Raw genomic sequence first — 2,978 nt, 5'->3', positions numbered from 1 at the left:
AAAGTGTAGCAGACGTCCTCAATCTATGGCCCCCAGGCTGGGGATTCGAACCTGCCACCTTAGGTGTATGTGGCTGGCGCCTTAGCCGCTTGAGCCACAGGCGCCAAGCCTTAAATGAATTTTTTAAAATCCAAGTCTTCAACTGGCAAATAATGCAAACAAGTTTTAAGTCACCAAATGAAGTCTCTGAGTATTAAAACGACTACTGATCATGCACTGATCTGTTACAGTGATATAAGCAAAGATGCAAATTCCCCATCCAAAAGTTTTTCTTTGACTATGGAAGACGCCTAGACATATCTGCAGAACATTATCTAATTTTTATTTATTTATTTATTTATTTGAGACAGAGCCTCAAGCTGTCGCCCTGGGTAGAGTGCTATGGCATCACAGCCCACAGCAACCTCCAACTCCTGGGCTCAAGCTATTCTCCTGCCTCCACCTCCCAAGTAGCTGGGACTACAGGTGCCTGCCACAATGCCAGCTGTCATTCTTGTTTGACAGACTGGGCTTGATTCAAACCCACCAGCTCAGGTGTATGTGGCTGGCATCTTAGCTGTTTGAGCCACAGGCGCTAAGCCCATTATCTAATTTTTATCTACTCATTAAAATAGTTTAATGCAGCAATTTCTCAGATTTATATTATTTTGATATAATTCTAAAACTGTAAGAATTATACAGCAGTTTTCCTCTTCCAAAAAAAAGGAGACTTGGCACCTGTGGCTCAAGTGGCTAAGGCGCCAGCCACATACACCTAAGGTGGCAGGTTCGAATCCAGCCCGAGTCCACCAAAACAACAATGACGGCTGCAACCAAAAAATAGCCAGGCATTGTGGCAGGCACCTGTGGTCCCAGCTACTTGGGAGGCTAAGGCAGGACACTCACTTGAACCCAGGAGTTGGAGGTTGCTGTGAACTGTGATGCCACAGCACTCTACCCAGGGGGATAGCTTGAAGTTCTGTCTCAAAAAAGAAAAGAAAAAAAAGGCAGCATATGGACAACATTGAAATAATATGGAATTTTTAAAAACAGGCTTTCATACCCCCAAAAAGAGAAATTAGAAAACAAAATCCTATTGTGAAAAAGGGAAACATTTTGGCAGCACTTGTGGCTCAGTGAGTAGGGTGATGGCCCCATATACCAAGGGTTCAAACCAGGCCCCAGCCAAACTGCAACAAAAAAATAGCAGGCATTGAGGTGGGTGCCTGTAGTCCCAGCTACTCGGGAGGCTGAGATAAGAGAATCACCTAAGCCCAAGAGCTGGAGGTTGCTGTGAGCTGTGACGCCACGCACTCTACCGAGGGTGACAAAGTAAGACTCCATCTCTAAAAAAAAAAAGAAAAAGGGAGACATTTAAAAATAAAGTTGAAATTATGCCTTTTCCTGGCATAACAAACATTTAATAACTCTATTACACATATATTTAAGTCAAAATACAAACTACTAGAATGAGATAGCTTATGACTATCATGTAAAGTAGGACTGTACTGCAAATATTCCTGCTTCAGAATGTTTTAATATTAAAATTAAATTTTAAATATTTTTGTATTTAATAATTAGAAAGTATTTAATAATATGAATCATAGTAACACCAAAATTACTGTACCATTTGCTGAATCCTGTGAAAGCTCTTTCCATGAAAACTAAAGGCTTGTTCAAATAGGACTTTATCTTCCACTGTCCACTCATCCGGAAAAGGTGTGAAATTAGGAAGATCAGCAAGGGACTTCTCAATGTTATGCTTATGCCAGAACAACATGCCAAGTGCCTTTGAAGAGAAATCATTACCCTTTGGTTTTAATGAACTTATGTTCCACCACACTTAAAAGTTAAACACAAATTTAGATTAAAATCTTAAGCCTCTTACTTCAACTGAAGATACATTTACCCCTGACTTTTAATCAGGGGTGCCCAGATAGCAGACCTCATTTATTAATTTCTTTTAAATCAAGGCCTCAGAACAGTGAATGTTCTTACAAACTATCTTTGTTACAGAATCTAGGAAAAACAGTGAGCTGAATAAAGTGACTATAATTACCAAAGAAGGTCCTAAGGATTATATCAAAACTTTTGACCATATTTATTAATTTGTCAATATGTAGAAAAAGTATGCTGAAAGGAAAATATCAGGGAACCAATACTTCAATAAAACTATCGATTACACCACAAAACCAGAAACACAGTTGGAACTTAGCAAAGAGAGATTCAAGTTTTAACTTTTTTTTTTTTAAGGCAGAGTCTCAAACTATCACCTTGGGTAGAGTACCGTAACATCATAGCTCACAGCAACCTCCAACTCTTGGGCTCAAGAGATCCTCTTGTCTCAGTTTTTCTGTTTTTAGTAGAGACGGGGTTCTTGCTTTTTTGCTCAGGCTAGTCTCAAACTCATGAGCTCAAGTAAACCACCTGCCTCGGGCTCCTACAGTGCTAGAATTACAGGCATGAGCCACCATGCCCAGCCCAAGTTTTAACCTTTTACAAATATATCACAGACTAAACAATTCCAAGATATAAAATTACCTCCACTGCAACTTTAATAATTTTTTTTAAATGCATATATTTTTTACAGGGTTTTTTTTTTTTTTTTTGAGACTCTTATTCTGTCTCCTGGGCTAGTGTAGTGGTATCATAGCTCACGTCAACCTCAAATTCTTGGGCTCAACCCATTCTCCTGCCTCAACCTTCCAAGTAGCTGGGACTACAGGTGTCTGCACCATCAAGTTTGGCTAATTTTTTCTACTTTGGGTAGTAATGGGGGTCTCACTCTTACTCAGGGTGGTCTTGAACTCCTGAGCTCAACAGATGTTCCTGTCTCAGCCCCACAGGTGTTAGCTAGGATTACACTCCACCTGGGTCACCAACTGTTTAAATAATGACTCATTAATTTCTGTACTTTAATTACAGCTGTTTAAAATAAATAAGAAGATGAATATATGTGCAATCACATTTTAAAGGTCTAACTTTTTTTTTTTTTTTTT

General features: G+C 39.2%; 1 protein-coding gene across 7 annotated transcripts in view; it reads right to left on the bottom strand.

The window, feature by feature from the left end:
* Nucleotides 1-2,978, bottom strand: part of RCOR3 (REST corepressor 3) — a 66,796-nt gene that overhangs the window by 43,808 nt on the left and 20,010 nt on the right. For all 7 annotated transcript variants that reach the window (XR_002775895.1, XM_023519494.1, XM_003800513.3 and 4 more), the window contains one exon: nt 1,607-1,768. Coding sequence is in view for 6 of the 7 variants with exons in the window: in XM_003800513.3 (XP_003800561.1) it covers nt 1,607-1,768 (162 nt within the window). In the remaining variant the exon portion in view is untranslated. The remainder of the gene's footprint in view (nt 1-1,606; nt 1,769-2,978) is intronic.

Source organism: Otolemur garnettii, unplaced genomic scaffold (genome assembly GCF_000181295.1).
Source record: "Otolemur garnettii isolate 467f Iridium unplaced genomic scaffold, OtoGar3 scaffold00178, whole genome shotgun sequence".
Lineage (NCBI taxonomy): Eukaryota > Metazoa > Chordata > Mammalia > Primates > Galagidae > Otolemur > Otolemur garnettii.
This window is presented reverse-complemented; position numbering and strand designations above follow the sequence as displayed.